We start from the raw sequence: 22805 nt of genomic DNA on the forward strand, positions 1-22805 counted from the left end.
TCAGCATGGATATACATAAAAACTAGCATTGAGGAAAAGCTAGTTATAGTGTAAGACATGCAGTACAGTACCATTTATGTAAATTTTAAAAAATCAGTACTCTGTAGTGCATGGAAAAGTATAAGTATGTGGTCTACAAGGAGACATTCCAAAGTCATGATATTGGTTGTGTTTACAGAGCAGAAAAGCACTAGGGAGGAGAACCGTAGCTTTATTAATAATACTTAAAAATTTTTATATGCATTCATATGCATAATGCAAATATGACTAATTTTAAAATGAATTATAAATGGTGGACCAAGTGGTTATTAGGCATGTTTTCTGTGCTTTGTTTTTAATATTTTTGAAAATACATGCTTACTGTGAAAGAAAGCCGACTATTGTTTAGAAAACAATATTATTCTTCCTCATTCTCCCACCTGAATATTATTACTCTTAAACTTATGCATCTCTTGAGACACTGGGGAGAGAAATGGATTAAAAACTAGAAAAAAAACACTGAAAAATTTTATTTTTGTACAGTCAGTATATAAAGCATAGTACTTTATAAGCCTGCATTTTCTACTTTTTTTCGTTGTCTGTATGTAGATACCTGCCTCAGCTCTTAAAGGACATTCTGGTTGTTAACACTTACAGAAAAGGTTGTAGTGACTATTCTTGCATACACGTCTTTTTAAATTTTTTAAAATTCATTATATATTTTTCAAACTTTTAAATTGTGGTAAAATTCACTTAACATAAAAGTACTATCTTAACAATGCTTAACTATACAGCTCAGTATTTGTCTTTTTGTGACTGTCTTATTTCACTTAATATTCTTAAAGTTCATTCATATTGTAGCATTGGACAGAATTTCCTTGTTTTTTAAGACTGCACAACATCCTGTTGTATGTATATACTACATTTTGTTTATACATTCATCTGTCAGTGGACACTTCAGTTGCTTCCATGTACATATCTTTTTAAAACTTTAGTTTTGATGTGAAGTACAGCATTTAAAAACATAAATCTTTTAATTTTGATACAATTTCAAACATATACAGAAAAGCAGCAAAAACTAATACAAGATCTCCAGTATGTCCTTTATGCAGATTCGGGAGTTGTTTATGTTTTGCCCCATTTATTTTATCATTCTGTATATATGTTTGTATGTACACACACCCACGTGCATATTTTTCTGAACCATTTGAGCATAAGTTGAAGACATCAAGCCTTTTAATCCTTGAATATTTTCACGTATACTAAGAACAAGGACATTCTCTTAATTTAACCACAGTACAATTATCAAAATTAGGAAATCTAATATTGATACACTTCTGTTATCTGATCCACAGTCTATATTCAAATTTCATCACTTGTCTCAGTAATATCCTTTTTAAAGATAACTATTCCCTGCTGCCGCCTGTGCCCCTCCCCCTGCCATCAAGGTCTAATTCATTTCTGGCATTTAGTTATGTCTCCTTAGTCACCTTTAGTGTGTGACAGTCCCTTAGCCTGTTTTTGTTTTTCTTGACCTTTGATATTAGTAAGGGGTACGGGCCAGTTATTTTGTAGAATGTCCCTCAGTTTGTGTTTGATGTTTCCTCGTGATTAGATTGAAATTACGCATTTTAGGGAGCAATATCACAAAAGTAATGTGTGTCTGTAGTGCATAGTATCAGGAAGCATGTGATTAAGGTAGTGTCCTCATGTCTCTCCACTATAAAATTCCTGCATTCCCTTACTAATTAGTAAGAAATTGTGGAAGATACTTTGAGACTATATAAATGTCCTTTTCTTCATGGAAATTTCACTTACTAGTTTTTTTTTTAGCATCTATTGATGACTTTTGTTAACTGCATAATTTCTTCTGTGTTTATTAGTTTGCTTTCCACTGTAAGAGCTTTTTCTTCTCGCTCATTCTTAAATTATATCATTATAAACCCATGGATTTCTACTTTATTTAGTAAGCTATCCATTACTAATTTCTGTTGTTATTACTATTATTGATGCTCAGATTGTCCCAGATTTGGCTCCTGGGCATCCCTTCAAACTGATTTCTGTTTTGTGATGTCACCACTGTTTTTTTATCTACTTTTTCTTTTTCTTTTTCTTCTTCTTCTTTTTTTTATGAGACAGAGTCTCGCTCTGGGCCACTGTCATCCAGGCTGGGGTACAGTGACACAATCTCGCCTCACCGCAGCCTCTGCCTCCCAGGTTGAAGTGATTCTTGTGCCTCAGCCTCCCAAGTAGCTGGGACTATAAGTGTGCACACCACACATGGCTTTTTTTTGTGGGGGAGGGGGAGAGACAGGGTTTCACCTTGTTGACCAGGCTGGTCTTGAACTCCTGGCTGCAGGTGACCTGACCTCAGCCTCCCAAAGTGCTAGGATTACAGGTATGAGCCACTGCCTGGCCTAATATATATCTTTTGTACTTGTTTTGTTTTCCTTAAAATGATTTTCTTAAAATAGAATTTGCTGCATTAAAAAGGTTATACGTTTAAAACAATGCATGGACTAAGTAAATCACACTTTTGGCCATTTTGAGGAGGAAAATAAAAGTATGCATGTCACATATAACTCCTCCTTGAGCTTGCTTTTTTTTTTTTTTGAGATGGAGTTTCGCTCTTGTCACTCAGGCTGGAGTGCAGTGGCGCCATCTCGGCTCACTGCAACTCCACCTCCCGGGTTCAAGCAGTTCTCCTGCTTCAGCCTCTTGAGTAGCTGGGATTATAGGCACCCACCACCATGCCTAGCTAATCTTTGTATTTTTAGTAGAGATGGGGTTTTGCCATGTTGGCCAGGCTGGTCTTGAACTCCTGAGCTCAAGTGATCCACCTGCCTCAGCCTCCCAAAGTGCTGGGATCGCAAACTTGGACCACTGCACCTGGTTGAGCTGCTTTTTAAGACCTCTCTTTTAAAGGAAATTTTGTCATTATTGGCTCTCACAAGAAACATATGCAAGAAAGGAAGGTAAGAAAAAGAAGAGTATCTTTTCAGTGCCATTCAGGACTAATAGTTCACAACTATCTGAATGGTTGAACTAGATTTATAGGGTGTATTTTCAAGAATAGATGGTTAACAAAATAGATCATTTATATTAAGTAATAAAAACCTACTTGAGAAAGTCATAGATTAGCATTCATGGTGGGAGACGTTTCCCTTTTCAAATCAGACATTTCTGTATGTTTCTCACTTGAGCTCCTGCCAAGGATGCCCAGGACAGGTTGAACTAGATTTATAGGGTGTATTTTCAAGAATAGATGGTTAACAAAATAGATCATTTATATTAAGTAATAAAAACCTACTTGAGAAAGTCATAGATTAGCATTCATGGTGGGAGACGTTTCCCTTTTCAAATCAGACATTTCTGTATGTTTCTCACTTGAGCTCCTGCCAAGGATGCCCAGGACAGGTTGATATCTTCCCTTCTGTGCCTCACTTTGCTCAGATAAAAAAATAATGTATTAGATCATTGGTATTATAATCTTTTTGACTACAGCCTACATTAAGAAATATATTTTTTATTGTGATCTAATATACACATAAGTGTGCATAATAAATATATATTACAAAGTCAGAAGTTTTATAAGAGACAGTTTAACCTTACTGTGTGTACTGCATGCTGATATTTCCTTTTCTGTTGTTTCTCTCGTCTTGTCTTGTCTTGTCTTTTTTCCTTCTTCCTCCCTCCCTATCTCCCTTTTCCCTTTCTACTGCCACCCTGTGAGCCACCATGCCCAGCCCTCTATTCTGTTTATTTAAAATGTTGCTAATACCATTGACCTTGATTTTAGGTTAAAAAAAAAGAAATCGTAGTAGATTTTTGCCTCTCCTCTCTCCTCCCCCCTCCTCTCCTCCCCCTCTCCTCTGCTCCCCTTCCCTCTCCTCCCTTTCTCTTCTCTCCTTCTCTCCTATCCCCTCCCCTTCTCTTCTCTCCCTTCCCCCTTTTTCTTTTAGCTTTTCTTTTTCTTTTCTTCCTCCCTCCCTCCCTCTCTCCTTTTCTCCCCTCTCCCTCCTTCCCCTCTTCCCCCTTCCCCTCTTCCCCTTCACCTCCCTCTCTTCCTTTCCCTCTCCCACTCTTCCCCTTTCAACATGGTCTTGCTCTGTCACCTAGATGGGAGTGTAGTGGCATGATCTTGGGTCGCCACAGCCTTGATCTCCAGGGTCCAAGGACTCCTCCTGCCTCAGTCTCCTGAGTAGCTAAGACTAAAGGTGCAGGCTCATGTCACCACACCCAGCTTGCTTGCTTGCTCGCTTGCTTATTTATTTATTTATTTATTTATTTATTTATTTATTTATTTATTTAGAGACGAAGTCTCACTGTTGCTCAGGCTGGTCTCAAACTCCTGGCCTCAGGTAATCCTCCCACCTTGACCTCCCAAAGTGCTGGGATTACAGGTGTGAGCCCCTACGCCTAGCCCAAGTAGATTATTTCTAAAAGCCCTTCATCTACAGAATTACATGAGTATATTCTGTGAAACTATTTTTAAATGACACAATAAAAAAAATTCTGGGATAAGGTCTGTCAGGGCCAACAGTCAAAAATAACAGCTTCTCTTGTGTACGTAATTGTGGCCATCTCAACAAAAACTAATCCAATAAAAAAGCATTCCAAAGTCTTTAATCTGTCCTTCTGAATACAGTCACTACTAGTATAAGCTAATTTTGGTGTTTTTGTTTTCTCCTTTAAACTGACCCTTTTCACACTTTTCCTTACACCCATTGCAGTACACTAATTACTGTCTTTGGTGCATTTATTTCTGGCCATGACTAGTTAATGGAGAAGATTTATTTAATTTAAAAAACATATTGCTGGATTTTAATTTGGTTGAAAGTAAGTCTAGTTAACACTCTTACTTTTTTTTTTAGATTGGCAGGGTAACGTTTTTAGTTTGTCTGAAATGAATGAAATTGGTCCTTTGGCCATCTTGCAGAAGAACTTGAGCACCTGAGTGCTAGAGCCACAGTTCACTCTTGACTAGGCATCTTTAATGTCTCAGCAAGACCTTTGCTGCAGAGATGGTAATTTTGCTTGTCGCTCTTAGTTTTAGTTTTTCTTTCTAGGAAAAAAGATGAATGGAATCTAACTATCAAATTGATAAACAGTATTAAAAGAGAAATTGGGAATGTGCTGCAGCCTTTCTTGACATGCTAGTTTTTTCCCTTGAGTTTGCACTACAGTGTTTTTCACATACAGAGCTAAGCGAAATGGTAAATCACTTTCATGAAATGGGAGTTTTGGGGCTGTTTGTGCGGAAGATATTTTTGCTCTTGACAAAGTACATGAGAAGATGCAAAAGTAATTACTGTTTCTTTTTTGAGCCAGTCTTTTTAGATTTGTATGATTTCTGCTGAGACAATTGAAGTATAAAGTGTTAAGGAGATTGTACTGCTTTTGTAATATTGTAGCTAGCCTCCAAAGCGTCTTCTGTTGATTTTTGTCTGTGGTTTTTCAACTCCTCCTGTTTTTAGATCTGTTACTTAGACTTGGCATGTCCTACCTTAAAACCTGTTTAGTTATAGCTGTCATCTCCCCATGTGGAAATTCTTTTATTTATTTATTTATTTATTTATTGAGATGGAATCTCACTCTGTTGCCCAGACTGGAGTGTTAGTGGCGGGATCTTGGCTCACTGCAACCTCCGCCTCCTGGGTTTAAGCAGTCCTCCTGCTTCAGCCTCCCAAGTACCTGGGATTACAGGTGCATGCCACTATGCCCGGCTAATTTTTGTATTTTTAGTAGAGATGGAGGTTTTGCCATATTTGCCAGGCTGGTCTCAAACTCCTGACCTCAAGTGATCCACCCAGCTCGGCCTTCCAAAGTGGTGGGATTGCAGACTTGAGCCACTGTGCCCGGCCATTCCTATGTCGAAATTCTAATACATTAGTTGATATTTCTTATGCATGCGTTCTTTGCCTTGAAAGATAAAATGAAATAAGAATCTAATCATAGTTCCTTATGTAGGAATTCTAATGCAGTTCATGTAAAATTTTGTTCCTAATTTGATATACATTTTTTCTAGCAATTTTTCTTCCTTTTAATCAGTAGTCTTCACTTAAATATTGATACAGATATAAATATATATTATCTCAAATGTTTATGAAATCTCCCACATAAAATAAGATTATGGTATTTTATTTAACACTACCTCTTTCTAATAAGAGTAGTTTAGTAAAAAATATCATATATAGATTACAATAGTTTTTTTCTTTTTAAATGATAATATCAGGACAAAGGGAAAATACAGATTGAGTAGTAAGACCAAGATGAGGAATTTGAACACAGAAATCCATATATAAACATCTATATAATCATTAAAGACAGTGCAGATTGAAATCTGAGCTTCCTAGGGATCAAAGCAAAAATGGAAATACTGTGTAAGCCGTTCAAAGATCATTGTGTTATGAACTCTAAAGTGGTTAGCGAGAAGAGCAGCGAACAGTGTTCTCAGTAACAGCTCTTCAAAAAGTGTTTTTTACATGGCTTTTTCTTATACCATCCCTCATTATAGAAGCCAAGGGCGTTATATTTGAAAAGTAAGTACCGGTGATGATGACTGAACTATATCTCATTTTCCTTTTGCCCATTTGTCAGAATTAATGGTAAGCACCATCTCTCAGACTAATGCAAGATCTAAGCCTAATAAATTGCCTAAATGAGAAAAAAAATTATAAAGGATTTTTGATCTATAAGACTTCCTGTTGAGCTGCATGGAATAAGAGTAAGAGATAATGGGAGTTGTTGTCTACATAGAACTTGATCGTTTAATTTGTTTAGTGCTATCTGAAGGAATTTGCCTATATCACATGCTATTAAATATTTGAAAGGTAATTTCAGAATGGATAACTTCTGCCTCTTCCGCTATTCCATTCAAGACATAATTACCCATGCTTGCAAGGGAAGTAAAAAGCATATTCCCAAATGAAAAATATTTTTAAAATGTGTTAGTTATACCCAATTTCACTTGTCTTAAGTGAAATTTAGACAAACCAGATTGGATTAACTAGGTATGAGGCAGTACATTCCTAAGAAGGGCTTTGTAATAATTTGTTTTCTCTGTTTGATAGGGAGCTATAAATAAAAAAATTTAATACATTGACTTAGTAACCGGTGTCCATTTGAGAATCAGGAATGAGCCTGACTCGTAATCAGTAAAAGATAAAACCAACATATCATGGTCCTATTAATTTAAAACACAAAATTTTGAGTCAGGGTTAGATTATTTGATATTTTATAAAGAACAAGGATTTTAGTTGCTTGGAAATACAGTTGTTTCAGACAAAACTTTATTTTCAGTAAGCCAGTATCTGCTTAATATGGTTTTATGGCATTTATACACTCAGATTTTTATTAACGCTATTACAGAATTTAGTACAGCCTGGTAGAAAGTTCAGTTGATATCCCCAGCCCACACTGTCTAGTAATCAGCAGCTGGGAAAATCAGAGTTAGAACTAAAGTGTACTGATCTAGTATTATAATTAGTAATGGCTATATGTTTGAAATACGACTTCTGGCCAGGTGCGGTGGTTCACCCCTGTAATCCCAGCATTTTGGGAGGTATGCGGATCACTTGAGGTCAGGAGTTCAAGACCAGCCTGGCCAACATGGTGAAACCCCGTTTCTACTAAAAATACGAAAATTAGCTGAGTGGTGGCACACACTTGTAATCCCAGCTACTCAGGAGGCTGAGGCAGGAGAATCACTTGAACACAGGTGGCGGAGGTTGCAGTGAGCCAAGATCACGCCACTGCACTCCAGCCTGGGCAACAGAGGGAGACTCTGTCTCAAAAAAAAAAAAAAAAAAGAAAAGAAAAAGAAATATTACTTCTTTCAAACCCAATCTGACTTTTTCTTTGGCCCTTTTGGTCTGTGATCTGTGATGCTTTGCAGAATATAGTATCTTTATTCCTTTATCTGAGAGGGAAAATGTGCCTATATGCATATACAGTATTGCATATAGTTTAATAAGATTACTCAAAATTAACATGCAAAAGTTTTCTGTGCACACACATTATGAATCCCAGATTATTGTCCCCACATATTTGGTGCCCCTCCCAGTGTGAGGCTCATACTTCCCTGTCCTGATCATCAGGCTCAGCTACGTGACTTCTTTTAGCCAATAAAATGTTAATGAAAAATTTATTTGGCTTTTATGACCGGAAACTTTAAGAGCTGTTAGGTGGTTCCATTTCTCTTTTCCCTTTGCAGTGATACCAGCAGTGTTCCATTAAGGGCCACTCCTTCATTCTGGGTTCCTGGAATGAAGATACGTGGAGCAGAGCTGCTGTCTACCCTCAGTAGACCTATAATGTGATCAAAACAAATAAACCATTGTTATAAAGCCTGTAGATTATAGGGTCGTTCGTTTTTGCAGGTAAATTAGCCTAAGCTGACTGATAATAAGAACCCTAGGTTAAGAAGATCTGTTCCAGACCTAGGTTTTTTGTTTTTTTTTTTTTATTTTGTGTGTGTGTGTGTTTATTTATTTATTTTTGCGACAGGGTCTCACTCTGTTGTCCAGGCTGGAGTGCAGTGGTACAGTCATGGCTCACTGCAGCCTCACCCTCCCTGGGCTCAGGTGATCCTCCCACCTCAGCCTCCTGAGTAGCTGGGACTACAGGTGTGCACCATTATGCCTGGCCAATTTTTGTATTTTATGTAGATACAGGGTTTCGCCATGTCCAGGATGGTCTTGAACTCCTGAGCTCAAGCTATCTACCCACCTCCGCCCTTCAAAGCGCTAGGATTACAGGCATGAGCCACCATGCCCGGCCCCAACATTTTTTTATTGGTCATTAAAAAATATATTCAGGCCGGACGCAGTGGCTCACATCTGTAATCCCAGCACTTTGGGAGGCCGAGCCGGGCAGATCACGAAGTCAGGAGATCGAGACCATCCTGGCTAACATGGTGAAAACCCGTCTCTACTAAAAATACAAAAAAATTAGCCGGGTGTGGTGGCAGGCACCTATAGTCCAAGCTACTCGGGAGGCTGAGGCAGGAGAATGGCGTGAACCCAGGAGGTGGGGCTTGCAGTGAGCCGAGATTGCGCCACTGCACTCCAGCCTGGGTGACAGAGTGAGACTCCGTCTCAAAAAAAAAAAAAAAAAAATTCAATGCCTGTTTTATGAGGGGCAGCTGCATTATCTGCCATCCTCACAACAATCCTACACAGGTTTTAACGTTTTTGCAGTTGAGGAAACTGAAATAAAAGTAAGTAACTTTCTTATGGTCATGCAGTTTCTAAGTAGCTTAGGCGGGATTCAAACAGGTCTGTCTGATTCTTTGTGTATTATACCTCTAAACTTTCCTGTTTGTTCCTTGCATTTATTTCACATATATCTGATCAATCATTTCTTTACTGATATGCAGAATCAATAATGCAGTTTTCAAAACTTTTATATAATAAGTGCATTTGTCTCTGTTTAAATCAAGGGTCTTACATTTTTGGCTTTCAAGGCACAGACATCTTGTATTTGGAGGTTTTTATTTTTTTTACATTTGAAATCACATGCCTTTAGGTGAGACTTACACTTGCCAGTTAGCCACAATGACTAGCACTCCCTGTTGTGTTAGGCCACCTAACTTCACACATTCATGATACCCACATGGTCCCTGAAAACTTTCGTATTTGTATCCCCAGGATTGGCTTGTTAGTGTACATTGTTAATGAAGCCAAAGACTTCACTATAATTCACACCAGAGAAATTATTTTCATTGCATTAGTCTCAAGCTAGCAACTTTTTAAGAAGTCGGAAGAGGAATAGCAATCATAGTTAATTCAAGATTTACTATATGTCAGGCACCGTTCTAAGACTTCCACATGTATTATCTGATCTGCAAAATAACTTTATTAGGTAGGTAGTATTATTCTCATTTGTAGGGAGAAAACTAGAGCAAGAGAAGTTAAGTAACTTGCCCAAGGTTACACAGCAATTAAGAAATAGAGCCAGGATTTGAACTCAGGCAGTCTGGTTACACACACCCTACTGGGACAGAGGATATGTAGGTTAGTTGTGCATGAGCTTTTCTCACTAGTGGAGAAAGCTTTTGTATCAGTAGTTGATAGCCTTTATATGGAGATAGATACCTTTTAGGAATTGCGAATTATATAAACGTCATGTATTCTGATACCTTGGATTCACTGGATAAAAATTAGTCAGTTAGCCCTAATCTTGGGAAGATCATTGTCATCTTCTCTGGACATCCCCCTGATATGCTTTAATAGATGTAAGAAGAAAGTGTTAGTAAGCCCATCATTTCATCCTTCAAAAAAACATATCTTAGAAGTTTGAACCACTACTTGGTCTTTTACTCTTTGGGAAAGAGATTGACTCTCCTCGCTCCCCCACCCCCACCCCCACCCCCTCCCCCTCACCCCCACCCCGTCTTCATTCACCACTTTTGAGTAGGCAATTAATTTTTTTTTTTTTTTTTTTTTGGGAGACAGAGTCTCTCTCTGTCTCCCAGGCTGTAGCACAGTGGTGCAATCTTGGCTTTCTGCAACTTCTGCATCCCAGGTTCAAGCAATTATCATGCGTCAGCCTCCTGAGTAGCTGGGATCACAGGTGCACGCCACCACACCTGGCTGATTTTTGTATTTTTAGTAGAGATAGGGTTTCACCGTGTTGGCCAGGCTGGTCTTAAACTCCTGACCTCAGTTGATCCACCCACCTCGGCCTTCCAAAGTGCTGGGATTACAAACATGAGTCACTGTGCCTGGCCAAGAAGGCAATTCATTCTTTGCTTCTTTTTCCCCTTCTAGAGATGGAGTTTTGAGATGTTACCTAGGCTGGCCTGGAACTCCTGGGCTCAAGCAATCCTCCTACCTCAGCCTTTCTAGTAGCCAGGTGATATGGTTTGGCTGTGTCCCCACCCAAATCTCATCTTGAATTGTAGTTCCCATAATCCCCACATCATGCCAGTGGGAGGTAATTGTATCATGGGGGCGGTTACCCCCATGCCGTTCTCATGAAAGTGAGTGAGTTCCCACGAGATCTGATGGTTTTATAAGGAACTTTTCCCTGTTTGCTTGGCACTTCTCTCCTGCCACCTTGTGTAGAAGGACATGTTTGCTTCCCCTTCTGCCATGATTCTAAGTTTCCTGAGGCCTTCCCATCCATGTGAAACTGTGAGTCAATTAAACCTCTTTTCTTTATAAGTTACCCAGTCTTGGATATTTCTTCATAGCAGCATGAGAACGGACTAATACCCTGGGACTATAGGCGTGCACCACTGTGCCCAGCTGACATTCTTAAAATATAACTTATTGTATTTCTTGAATTTAAGCTGAACATTTGCAAGTTTTATCTTAAGGGAAAATGTGTCTCAAAAGTTAATATCACCACTCTAAGTTGAATTTACTGAAACAGATGCAGTGGTCAGCTTAGTAGCAGAGCTTAAATGAAGAAGACCTGAAGACTGGTGGTGTGTGACCCTGGTAGGAGATGATGAGGCTGAGAACTGAGTAGAAATACTCAGGGAGTATTGAGGGAGTATTTAGGGGTAGGAATAGCCCCTTAAGTCAGGAGCTGCCTTTGTGAATAGAGGGAAGCAAGAACGAATAGGACCAGATTGTAAGAGCGTACATAGGTGGGCAAGAGCAGTCCCACCACCGCTCTACCCAGTCCCACCACCTACGCTTTTCCCAGTCCCACCACCATCCTCTCCCTCAAAAGAGAGGTGCAGTGGGAATTATTTTTTTGTCTTTTCTCCTGTCACATCTGCATGGTAAAATGAAAGGCTAATAGCATTAGGACTGTGGATACAATTATAGAAATAATCAGTGATCTAAAAAGGGGGGTGCTAACCTACTGTTTTTGCTAATTTATTCCCAAATACTTTTCTACTTTTCTATTCTGTTGTCATTGAAGTCTTTATGGGACATTTAAAGCCTTGGGTCTGGGGTAAAATATTGCAGCCTCCAGCCTCTCCAGCAGTTACGTTCATGCCACTTCTGTGCCATTGGAGTAATTCATGAATGACACTAAGGACTAATGGCTTGAGGGGAAGTCTTTAGATTATACCAAGGATCAACTGTAAACAAAGATAAGTTTTTTGTTTTGTTTTTAGGCTCCAACTTGCCTATTTTATTTCGTCAGCTTTACCCAGTTTTTCCACAATATGCCAAATCCTATCTGTAATTTTGATGGCTGAACTGTATGTATATATGCGCACACAGCATAAAGTGCATATTTTGTTAGAACTAGATTAATGCCACAATATTCAGAAAACTTCTCCCTGTGTTTTCAAAAAATTGACATATTTTGTGGTTAGACTGAAATGAGGTAAATGTACATGTTATTGTAGTACTAATGGATTGTTAGATATTTGCTGTAATGTTAACAGTTAATTTATGCCCTATAAATGAATATTGAATATGAAACACTGTTACAGGGAAAACTGTATAGTCTGCACAATAAATGCTGTATAGGAAACAAGCCTTACTCCAAATAATTTTTTTTGCTAGTTCACACCTCTGAGTAGTTGGCTCTATAGGTGTGAAGAATCTGGAGAATGTATAATTTCAGTGATAAACTAGATTATAAAGTAAGTTTAATTGCTGAAGAGAGTAAGCTTTGCCAGCTTCATATATTCTCTTGTTGCCTGTTTTTGCAGGACACATTTCAGGATATGCTTTTGGGAGCCAATCTAATGTTACCTGTATTTGCCTCATGTAAAAATCTTAAGCTTTGTGATTTAAATCTAAGCAAGCAGGAAGTGACTTGAGAGACCTTGTAAGTCCTGTTAGGACCAGTTATCCATGATGAATAATAAGGAAGAAATTTTTATATGTGTGGGGATAATTTATGAAATCCAAACATCTACTTATTGACAGGGTGATTAATATTTCTCCTGTAGGTAGGAGCACTCTTGCTTCCTATAAATACATTTTGTAGCAATTTAAAATCCATTTTAAATTGTCTGTAAGAGAATTAATATTTTTCAACTTTGTGTGTTCATCAGTATCCAATATGCTAAATTCAGCAAATTTATATTATGTATTATGTGGCAGGCATTTTGCTAGGGGCTGAGGCACACTGTGAATAAGACATTCATTTATCCAACAAATATTTAATAACGTACCTTCCATGGGTAATCTTAAGGACTTCCCTTAGGAAGTAGTGCTTATATTAAGAGTTCAAATATGAGTAGGATTTACCAAGGTGAATATGAGGATAAAAAATCTTCCACGTGTCATGATTAAAGTACTCCATGTTGACGGCCGGGCGTGGTGGCTCACGCCTGTAATCCCAGAGTGATTACAGGCACGAGGCTGAGGCAGGGAGATCATTTGAGATCAGGAGTTCGAGCCTGGCCAACATAGTGAAACCTTGTCTCTACTAAAAACACAAAACTTAGTCAGGTGTGGTGGTGCACGCCTGCAATCCCAGCTACTTGGGTGGCCAAAGCAGGAGAATTGCTTGAACCCGGGAGGCGGAGGTTGCAGTAAGCCAAGATCGTGCCACTGCACTCTAGCCTGGGCGACAGCACAAGACTCCATTTCGAAAAAAAAAAAAAAAGCACTCCATGTTGAGAAAGAGCATGGAGTGTCTGAAAAACCAAGAGCACTGGAGAATGGCTAAAGCAAGGAGAGGGAGAGGAGGAGCAGTGGCATCAAATGTGGCTGAAGAAATAGCTAGTAGCTGGTTCTAAGTTCTAAGCCATGGTTAGGATTCTGGATCTGGTTGTGAAGGCAATGAGAGACCATTGAAGGGTTTAGGCAGGGAGGTGATGTTATCAGAATTTGTTTTCTTACAATTTTTTTTTTTTTTTTTCAATCATTGTGGTTGCTTTGTGCAGAGTGGATCAGACTGAGCCAAGAGAGGACACAAAGATTTCAATTAAGATGTTATCGAGTCTGGGCATGGTGTCTCATTCCTGTAATCCCAGCACTTTGGAAAGCCAAGGCAGGCAGATTGCTTGAGGCTGGAAGTTCAAGACCAGCTTGGCCATCATGGTGAAACCCTGTCTCTACTAAAAATACGAAAATTAGCCACACATGGTGTTGCACGCTGGTAGTTGGCAGCTACTCGGGAGGCTGAGGTATGAGAATCGCTTGAACCGAAGAGGCTTGAACTCAGGATGCCAAGGTTGCAGTGAGCTGAGATTGCACCACTACACTCCAGCCTGGATGGCAGAGTGAGACTCTGTCTCAAAATAAAAAAGATGCTATCAAAGGAATCTTATAGATGATGATGGCTTAGACTACAGTGGTAATGGAGAAATAGATGGATTCAAGAGATATTTAGGAGTTGTAAATGACTAGAATGGTAATTTGGGGGATACAAAATTAAGAAGGGAGAATGTGAAGTTCAAGATAATTCCTGGCTTCTGACTTTATTCTCTAGGTGAATGTTGATATCATCTGATGAGATGGGAGGAAGGGCAGAAGGCAAGGTCTATTTTTTTTTTGAGGTATTACTCAAATTGCAGGTTCATGGACATAAATAGGAAACATAGGATAGGAGTCACTTATCATCATTAGGATATATACATGTAGAGGTGTGTGTGTGTATATTGTATGTATATTTATTTTTAACTTATTTGAAACTTATTTGAAAGGACATAGGCTGAGCATGGTGGCTTACACCTGTAATCCCAGCACTTTGAGATACCAAGGTGGGAGGATCTCTTGAGCCCAGGAGTTTGAGACCAGCTTGGGCAACATAGTGAGACTCCATCTCTATCAAAAAAAAAAAAAAAAAATTTAAGGTAGCTCGGTGTGGTGGTGTGCACCTATAGTCTCAGCTACTCAGGAGGCTGAGGTGGGAGCATCACTTGGGCCCAGGAAGTCGAGGCTGCAGTGAGCCATGTGTGTGCCACTGCACTCCAGCCTGGGTGACAGAGCGAGACCCTGTCTCAAATTAAAAAAAGAAAAAAAAAAGGAAGCACACAAAAACCGTGCAGTGTTATTCAGTCTGTCTATTCTGAGATCAGTGAAGAGAGTCTGATTTTTTAAATTAATAAAAATAATTTTTGAAAGAGAAAAAAATAATAAAAATAATTTTTTTTAAAAAAGAAGATAGTCTGATTTTTAAAGAGAAGGAATCGCCATGAGAGGTTGGGTGAGAATCTGATAGGGTAAAGGTGTTTTGCTTTTGCTTTTTAAAGAAGCTAGAAGATAATATTCATGAAAGGACACCTAAGTAAACTTAACCACATTCAATAGCTCACAGTTTGCCACATAAGCTACAACATGTGCATAAGGTGATAAGGTTTTCATAGTAACCAAGTCCATAAGTGCACTGGTTCTTGCTAACTCCTGTTTAAACAGTTTATTCTTGCTGAAGCTGTTAACCCAGATTAACATCCAACTACCAGAATTTTATTAAGATTTTAATCAGAAGGCTAGAAGTCTGGTTTATGAATTGGCTGGCTACTAATGGCTTTGTAGCTTTTTAAAATAAGATATTTAAGTTTTGCGGTTGAGATGGGGGTGGGGGACAATGCAGCTTTAGAAAACTAGAAATGTTTCTATGAACGGAAGCTGTAGCCTATTATGGACATAAATTGGGTGGAGAGGGGATGGTGAGCAGAACTCTGTTCTGTTAAAGGAGACCTTTATACAGTGACTTGTATGAACCAAACTCTTGAGATGTGGGAAATGAATTTTTATTTTTAAGTGGATTGAGAAACAAAACCCCTGGCAACCTTTTCCATTTTTTAAAATTTGACTGCTTGAAACATGAAGTATTTTATGGTGTGAAATACCAAACTAAAGCTTCTGGTGGGTGCATGGATTTGTAATCTGTGATTTATAGTCAGATGGGGTTTGGAGACTGAGAATGGAAATGTGGGAACCAGCAGTGTACCCTGTGCAGGCTGTGAGCTGTTAACATTTTGGGAAGCTGGGAAGTGGTTGCTTCAGTGGTGCATGCTGTAGTGGGAAGAGCACAAACATTAAGAGTCAAATAAAGCTGAGTCTCAAACCCTAGCTCTAGCATTTGTTAAGGAGGGAGCAGGTTTGCCCAGCCTTGCCATACACACTGTCCTCTGCTCACTTGTGGTGATGATACCTACTGCCCAGTTTATTTTGAGGGCTAAATGAGAAAATGAATGCAAAGCCCCTGGCAGAGTGCTTGACTCATAGGAGGTGCTTAATTCTTAGTTCCTCTTCTACTTCGAATTTGGTTTCCTATATACCCAGCTTTAGTGTCTACAATAAAGATAGAAGCCTTATTAGTGAGCCCAAGTAGTCCTAATGAGTAAGTTGGAACAAGTGCAGTTGAATTTCTCGTCTCTACTTACTGATTATGAAATTAGAAATTCACAGGTATTAAGCACTTTATCTTTTAGAAATGCCGACCCACATGATGCTAAGAGTACCCTTAAAGACACACAAAACAGTTAATGAAAGGTTTAAAATAACAATTGATAAATACTTTTAAATGTAATCCAGTGATGGACTTTCTGCAGGAAAGCATTGGCCACTTATTTATCCAGTTAATGTTTATTGAGAACCATTTTTTGTCCTGGATCCTGAGTAATGTAGGAGACTGACAAGTGAACGGATGATTCTTATATACCATAGTAAGTCTTGTGCTATGGGAACTCACAGAGTGCTGTGCCAAGAGAATTTGATAATACGTACCAAATGCTGTAAAAATGTACGTCCTCTCTTACCAGTTGATATACTTCTATGATATAACTTAAGGAAGCTCAGTGAAATCTTGTTTATAATAGTGAAAAGTTGGTAAATGAAAACGTGTAACACTAGTGGATTGGTTTAGTTCATGTATCTATAAATGAATGAGACCACGTACTCATTAGTGATCACCCATTTATATTTGACAAAGAAGAAACATTCATGATACCTTGCTAAGAGGAAAAAAATAGGTTCTGGAACAGGGTTAAAAAGAATTAATTTGTTTTCAATGAGAGAAAAAGTTTAGCAAAATTACCAAAATTCTTTCTAAATATTTTGAAGAAATCGTTCTGAAAGACGTATTATTGTAATAATCTAGAAGTGGGATTGGGGGTCTAAGCATCTTGCCAAATCGGCATTGTACATCTGAAAGATAAACAGTGGGGCATGTGCATATCAAAGGGAGTATTGCATAGTGGCTAGATAGGGTGTAGTTCTAGAGAGACTGCCCAGGTTAATGGACTTGTGAAGCAGGACAGGACAAAGTGCTTTCACAGTGCTCCCAGTATTTTAAGTGCATTTTGTAGTAAGAAGATTGACGTGTGAAAAATCATTCTGAAAACTGGAGAAAACTATGCCAGTGAGTATGTGGGTAGCCAGTCCCTGGGACTTCACTTTGCTAGCACCATTAGGTCACTTTATCTTCTGGAGACATTCCATTTCTGGGTACTAAAGGTTTCAAGCATATCTTTGTTGAGAAATTATTTTTCCCCTTAGATGATAATAAGGTAAGTTGCCAAGATTTGGGCTGCTGTTCACTCTTAACAGTATTCCCATTAAAGTGCAAACGTTTTTAAACTCAGTTTTTACAAGTAACAGTTTGCTTTGGAAAAGCTTTATTCACATAAACCTCTCTCAGGCTTACAACTTTATTCAAGGACAAGTTTAAGACCTTTGGATATACCATTAACTAACTTATAAAATTAGTTATTCCTAAGTTTTTTTCTCATTTAGAAAGGTGGGTACGCTTGGAGATTTCTAGTTTTCTCATTTATATGAGAATTATAAAATATATCAAGGGAACAGACCTTCACTATGTCTGAATCAGATGCAATGGCTGTTTCTGGACCTTTCATCTGCACTGCTCTCCAGTGTAGAATGATGGGAGGCAGGCTCTGTGCCTCATATTTTGTTGTTTACTTCTTTACATGTAATATAAATCTGTTCCCCTTCATTTTCAGAGTAGACTTCTGAGAGTTTCTTTCTTTTTGGCAGTAATCAGAAGTTGGATGCTGGATGGTTCAGAAAGAAAGGCCTAAGAGAATAAGAACTGTGATGCAAATATCAGGGCCAAAATGAAGAGATAACTCTTACTTAGTGCCCCTTTCTTTAAGTTAGGAAAATACCTTTTCTTTTTAATTCTGTCATTTGTTGAGTACTCATGTGCTAGGTTCTTCATGTACATTATCTTATTTAATCCACATTTTCCTGAGCGGTATAAATAACCACCTCCCTTTGTTTTACAGAAGCCTTCAAAAAATTAAACAATTTGTTTTTAGCTATATGCCCAGTAAATAGCCAGGTCAGGATTTGAATCCAGGTCTTCACTCTAAAGCTCTTTGTATTGCACAGACTTTGGCATGGAAGTTAGAAAATTCTAACTCAGTTTCTGGTGAGTTGTAGTAATTTTCTCAGCTCTTGCATTCTCTATCTGTAAAATGAGAGGATTGAGCTGAATTTTTAAAGCCATTACTGGTTGTAACATTCTGTGATTCCTGGATTCTTTTTCAGATTCAAGTCGAGAATATATAGAGCTTCTACTCCTCTCTTTGTGAGCAGCCAGTTGGGTTTGTATGTTAGCCTAATGATGTTATGACACCTTCACCCTGTGCAGGTGTAGAAAAGGTATAGAAGGAGTGTGGGTTAAAAGAAGGTACACTGTGTCAACTGCTGATTCCTAAAAGAAAACCTGAAGGTTTTGAACTGCCAGTTCACAAAAGAGAACTTGAAAGTACCTGAGTATCAAAGTAGCATGGCAAGCATGGGCTGGAGAGTGTGTGGGTGGGACCTGGTATTCATAATTGATCTTTAGATACCAACATCCTTCACCTTCAAAGGCTTATTGTGCCTGAGTGAGTAAGTTTATGTGTGTGCATCTGTCTCCAAGCATTGGGGATTATGCTAGATGGTACAGTGATGACTCAGTTTCAGTTCTTTCAAGATCATATAACATTTCCAATTAAATGGTAGATAGATGGTTATGGGAGGGACACAATGATTATTGACATAGGAGAGCTAATGAGATTACATGACATAAAAAAGAAGTATCATTATTGCAGTATTTTTATTCCATTGATATAGTACCTGTTTCTTGAAGGTGCTATACAAATAACACTGAGATAATAAGCCATTTTTAAATGTCAAAACATGGAAGAACAAGAAAGTGGCTAGGAGAAATAAATACACAGAAAAGAAGCAGTGGGGGCTTTAGAGCACTGATCACCTTAGCAGTTACTAACTGGCTACATTCATTGCACTCACTAGTGGTGCTGGAAATGGCTGGGGGCTTGACATGGAGGTCTCTTCCTTGGGCCATCTTGGTGATCACAGTGCCACATCCTGTGGTTGTGATTGAAGACCATGGGCTTTGTTGTCAAATGGACCTGTCCTTGCTACTTATTAGCTGTTAACTTAGAAAAATTTACCTAAACTTTCTGAACCTCAATTTCTTTATCATTAAAATGATGTTATTTATACCTTCCTTGTTAGGGTTTTCCTGATGATTAACATAAATACGTTATACACGTAAAACATTTAGTTCAGTGCCTGGCACATAATAAATGCATCATAAATGCTAGCTATTTTTACGCTGAGAATATGTCAAAAGGTAGTGATTCTGATGAAGTTATAGAGTATGATAGCAACACTTCCCTCTGGTTCGAATGCTATGTCAAGTTGTAAGAATCTTGTACTTCTCTGAATTGATATAATAAACTATAATCTGTACTTCATAGAGTAGCATTAGATTTTTAAAATATATAGAGAATAAAGACAATAATCACACTCAGATACCTACCAACAGCTTAAGAAATAAAAAATTACAGAACAAGATAGAAGACCCGTTTTTCTCCTTATCCCTTGGCCTCAAAGAGGTAATCGCTATCCCAAATCTGGTATATTGTTTCCTTGAATGTTTTTATCTTGCAATTATTATCATTCATGTATCCATAAACAATATGCGGTATTCTTAACATATTTTAAATTTTTATATAAGTATTATTATACCGTGTATATCTTTCTGTAGCTCACTTGCTTTTCTCTATCAACATTCTTTTTGAGATTTTTCTATTATACTTGTAGCCTTATTCATTTAATGACTGTAGAGCATTTTAAGATCAATTTTCTGTTAATGGACATTACCTGTCTTTGGATATTTTTGTGTGCCTCTCACCATCATACCACCCTCCCTCAAACTGAGATTTAACTGCTATTCTGAATTACGCTAATATTCGGGGGCTTTGAAAAGGTTTAAGGCCACAGGCGCTGTGGCTCACACCTGTAATCCCAGCACTTTGGGAGACTGAGGCGGGCGGATCACCTGAGGCCAGGAGTTGGAGACCAGCCTGGCCAACATGATGAAACTCCATCTCTACAAAAATACAAAAATTAGCCGGGTGTGGTGGTACACGTCTGTAATCCTAGCTACTCGGGGGCTGAGGCAGGAGAATTGCTTGAGCCTGGGAGACGGAGGTTGCAGTGAGCCACGATCATGCCATTGCACTTCAGCCTGGCTAACAGAGTGAGACTCTGTCTCAAGAAAAAAAGAAAATAATTCATTCTCTAATTGTTGGATACTTAGTCTTTGTATGCTTATTAATTATTTTGTGTGAGCGTTACATTAAAATCGTCCCCTGTAGGAAATTTGTTAGTTTCTCATCAATATAACCATTTTTGCTTTAAGTACAGTTGGCCCTTGAACAACACGAGTTTGAACTTTGTATCCCTGCTTATATGAAGCTTTTCAACCAAACCCAGATTGAAAATACGGGATGCTAAACGTGTGTATATGGAGGACCAGTATTTAATATACGCTGGTTCAGTAGGGCTGACTGTGGAACCTGAGTATATGCGGGAGTTCTGAAACCAGTCCCCCGTGTATACTAAGGGATGACAGTATTTTGTGGCTTTGGAGAAGCCTCTTTTACTATTTTATAATGATCCTCTTCACCTCTAATAATACTTTTGACTTAAAGTCTACATATTCTGACAGTACTCTAGCCATAGTAGCTTTCTGTTCATCCCCTCCTCTCTCCTCCCGTTTTTCTTTTTCTTTCCTTTTCCCTTCTTGGTTCTTTTTTTCCCTCTTCTCCTCTCCCTCTCCCCCTCCCCTCCCTTTTCTCCTCTCTCTCCTTTCTCTGTTCCTGTCCTGTCCTGTGCTGTCCTCCCTTCCCCTTGCCCTGCCCTTTCCCCTTCCCTTTCCCCCTCTTTCTTTCTTACTCCTGGACTCAAGAGATACTCCCAAGTAGCTGAGACTACAAGTGTGCACCACCACCCTCAGCTCATTTTTTTAAAACTTTTAGAGATGAGGTCTTGCTGTGTTGCCCATGTTCGTCTCAAACTTCAGGCCTCAAGCAGTCCTCCCGCCTCAGTCTTCAAAAATACTAAGATTATAGGCGTGAGCTACTGTGCCCTGCCTGTTCATTTATATTTATTTGCCAGGTACATTTTTTTTTGTATACAATTGTGTTATACTTGGGGGATTGGCTACAGGACTCCCCTGCATATACCAAAATCTGTGCATACTCAGGTTCATCAGTCTGCACTGCAGAACCATCATATATGGAAAGTAGGCCTTCCATATATGATTTTTGCATCCCGTGAATATTGTATTTTTGATCTGCATTTGGTTGAAAAAAATCCACATACAAGTGGACCCACACGGTTCAAACCCATGATGTTCAAGGATTAACTGTACTTTAACATTTTGTTTATCCTCTCATATTTATGTTTTTAGTATGTCCCTTGTAAATTGAATGCAACTGGACTTCATTTAGTCCAAATATTCTGTCTTTTAGCTGATAAGTTCAGTCTGTTTACATTTATTACCATTACTGACATATTTGTACTTATTTCTACCATCTTATGTGTTTTCTGTTTACTCTGCTGTTTTCTCTGCTGCCTTTTTCCTTATGACCTTTCCTTCTGAAAAGTTTGAAAAACTGTTCTTTATTCCCTTTTTCCTTCTGATTACCCTAAAATTTTTAACATACGTCTTTGGCTTTGCACAGAATGTTAAAATCAGTATGTTTGCATTCTTCTGAATAATAAGGGACCTTGGAAAACTTTTAACACTAGTACCTTCCACTAATCTTAAACGTTTTTGACCAGTGTTTTACTCCCATGGTTTTTTAGTCACCCAGATCAGTCTTTATTATTGCTGTTGTTGCATTTAATTTTTGTACCAACTTCCATTGTTTTCTAATCCTCAGAGACTGTGAACTCCTTAATTAAGCTCGTTTTCTATTTTTCTTCAGATTTTCAAAAGAAACAGCCAGACGATGATTCCGCTCCAAATACAAGTAACAGCCAATCAGATTTGTTTTCCGAAGAGACCACCAGTGACAACAACAATACCTCGATAACCACGCCAACTCTTAGTCCCAGCCAGCAGCCGCTTCCGACAGAACTGAATGTAACTTCACCGAGTAAAGAGGAGTGTAAGTGCCTGGCTTCTAAGGGGTGGTAGAGAGAGCAGCTTAAGAACTTTAGATGAGCATCTTGGTAATGCCTGACCCCAGAAAAAACAGCACTTCTTTTAATTCAAGATAAGTGTCCACATACAAGGCCCAAGCTCAGCAAGTTAGAGAATAAGTTTCAGCCCTTCCTGAAGAAATAGCCTATACCGTCAAAGTACATGAAGTTTGAACCAGTCTAGAGAACAGTGGCTCTCACCTGTGTCTGCACATTAGAATCCACTGGGGGTTTTTAAAACAGTTTTAATCTTTAGCACCATTCCCTCATTCTCATTTAATTGAGGAGGCCCAGGGATCTGTTATTTTTTACTCCGCAGAGGATTTCTAATATGCAGCAAGGGACCAGTAAGGGATTCTAACCCTAAAACCCTAATTTAGGAGCCTTAGATTGAAGCTTTATCTCTGTCACTCACTGGCCTTGACTGTTTCTAAGCATTTAACTGAGATAACACTATACTTCATACAACATAGGATGTTT

The 22805-nt window shown here is 38.6% G+C and overlaps 1 protein-coding gene across 3 annotated transcripts in view; it reads left to right on the forward strand.

Moving 5' to 3' along the window:
- ZFAND3 (zinc finger AN1-type containing 3) overlaps positions 1 to 22805 on the forward strand; it is a 340077-nt gene that overhangs the window by 225111 nt on the left and 92161 nt on the right. For all 3 annotated transcript variants that reach the window (XM_031012033.2, XM_031012034.3, XM_031012035.3), the window contains exon 3: positions 22109 to 22291. In XM_031012033.2, the coding sequence (XP_030867893.1) occupies positions 22109 to 22291 (183 nt within the window). The remainder of the gene's footprint in view (positions 1 to 22108; positions 22292 to 22805) is intronic.

The sequence above is a fragment of the Gorilla gorilla genome, chromosome 5 (assembly GCF_029281585.2).
Source record: "Gorilla gorilla gorilla isolate KB3781 chromosome 5, NHGRI_mGorGor1-v2.1_pri, whole genome shotgun sequence".
NCBI classification, from domain to species: Eukaryota; Metazoa; Chordata; class Mammalia; order Primates; family Hominidae; genus Gorilla; species Gorilla gorilla.